This window comes from Coccinella septempunctata, chromosome 4 (assembly GCF_907165205.1).
Source record: "Coccinella septempunctata chromosome 4, icCocSept1.1, whole genome shotgun sequence".
NCBI lineage: Eukaryota > Metazoa > Arthropoda > Insecta > Coleoptera > Coccinellidae > Coccinella > Coccinella septempunctata.
The window spans coordinates 32442710-32444864 of record NC_058192.1 but is presented as its reverse complement, the minus strand read 5'-3'; the positions used below and the strand labels follow the sequence as shown (position 1 = coordinate 32444864).

General features: G+C 43.6%; 1 protein-coding gene across 1 annotated transcript; it reads left to right on the top strand.

The window, feature by feature from the left end:
* Window positions 1–664: 664 nt before the first annotated feature.
* Window positions 665–1762, top strand: LOC123311646. Its single transcript, XM_044895715.1, has one exon. It carries the CDS (start codon window positions 665–667, stop codon window positions 1760–1762), a length of 1098 nt encoding a protein of 365 aa, XP_044751650.1.
* The last annotated feature ends 393 nt before the right edge of the window (window positions 1763–2155 follow it).

The window sequence follows — 2155 nt, the reverse complement described above, 5'->3', positions numbered from 1 at the left end:
GCAGGGGGGATAATGCACTCGGGGAGTGACGACCCCGCCTACCCGAGTCACCCAGCCCCCAGGTTAGCAGCCTGGGAAGCTGTAGATTAGAAGCTCCTGTCACTAGAAGCATGATGCAGGGCGGTAGAGGGCAGCGGGCTGGCCCTCTTCGGAGCCGTCTGGAGGTAGAGCCTGTTGGGGTCAGCTGTGGGGCAAGCGGCGCAGCCCCCCGAGATGGCACCGTAAGCCATAGCATCAGGAACATCAGAAGAGTCAGAAGAAGTATCAGTTTGGACGGAATCAGAAACCGTCCCGCTGAACCTCAGACAACACATGGAAGAACACGTTGGACGGAGGAAGAGAATATCCTCATTATACGAGTTCATTTTATTGCTGAGGAACTACGCCAACAAAATACGGAACAAAGAACGTATCGACAAATCCTGACCACCACTTGGAATGAGATCAATCCGAGTAGGCTCTCATATCCGAATCTGCTGGCAAATAGGGTTAGATGGATATTGGAAAATGAAAAATTTTCAAGCGTCTAACTCGAATACATCAGAAAAAGCGTGAGACCATACGCCCCAGTCCCAACTCATGGCGCTACCATCACTGAGGAGGCAGAGTTCAAGCGACGCTTGAGTACAGGAAAACAGAGAAAGTTCTCAGAAGGTTCATACAGATGTATGCCAAGATCAATCCTCACGAGAGGCCAAGAATACCAAGACTCAAAGGATCACTGAAGATATTGGAAAGTGTTAGAAGGACAAATGAAATAATGGAAAAAATCATGCCAGACAATCTCAACATCAAACAAGTCACTGACTATGTTTATGCCGGGGCTGCAACTGTGTGCGAAGAAAATAACGTGAGGCTAATTGTTACCAAAAGCCGAATACGAGAGAACAGAGCACCACCATGGAAGATCCGCCTGGAAAAAAAAATAGAGAGTATACGATCAAAAATAGGAGTACTACATACTTACCTGAACTCCAACTCGCCATCCAGAAAAACAACTAAAAAGATCTCATGCATAGCATCAGAACACAATGTAAGAGGTAGAGATGGACCCTTCAAGCAAAAACTTGTGGTAATATATGACACCCTGAAACAGAAAGCACAAGCATTAGGGAATAGGGTGAAACGATATAATGAAAGGGTAAAAAGGTACAAGAATAACCAGTTGTACTATAAAAACCAAAAACAGTTCTACCGACAACTAGAGGAAACAACTACAGCTGAAGAGGATTTCCCAAAACCCGATGAAATGCGCACAACATGGGAAGAAATCTGGAGCGACAAGGGAGAGCATGATGATGGGGCGTCTTGGATACGGGAAGCAGAGGAGGAATCAAAAAATTATGTCATGGATCAGGTTACCATCACTGAGGATGATGTTAGAGCAACATTAAAAAAAACATGCAACTGGTCTGCGCCGGGACCCGATGGGCTACATAATTACTGGTGGAAGCACTTCAGCTCCACACATAAAAAAATAGCAAAGTTATTTCAGCAGGCCTTGGTGAATCCATCTCAATTACCGAACACCCTAACATTTGGCATAACTCACATGATTCCGAAGGGGCCGAAAAACAATAATCCCAAAGATTATAGGCCAATTACCTGCTTACCTGTCGTATATAAAATCCTGACAGGAGTGATAACCCAAAAAAGCTGGAAACATATTGGAAAAAACAAAATTCTAGCACGTGAACAGAATGGATGCCTAAAAGATGCAAAGGGTAGCAAGGAGTTGCTACCTATCGATGGCATGGATTGATTATAGAAAAGCCTACGATTCTATACCACATTCATGGCTGCTAAAAACTTTAAGATTATATGGAGTATCGGAGGCGATAATCAATTTCCTCAAATATCTTATGCTGACATGGAGAACAAGACTACACCTGAATACGAATACAGGTGAATATACAACGGCTGAAATCAACATCAGAAGAGGGCTTTTCCAAGAAGACAAATTAAGCACACTCTGGTTCTGCCTCGCAATAAACTTCTTGAGCAAATTACTTAATAACACCAAGTACGGCTACATCCTCAAAAAAACAAACAACACAAAAATCAATCATCAGCTCTACATCGATGACCTCAAATTGTAGGCAGCAAATGAAGATCAACTTCGAAGACACCATCTTCACAGAAACTGTGAAGATGG

Excerpts from the sequence above, each read along its gene's own strand:
- LOC123311646 (XM_044895715.1), top strand. The coding sequence starts at position 665 with ATGTATGCCAAGATCAATCCTCACGAGAGGCCAAGAATACCAAGACTC.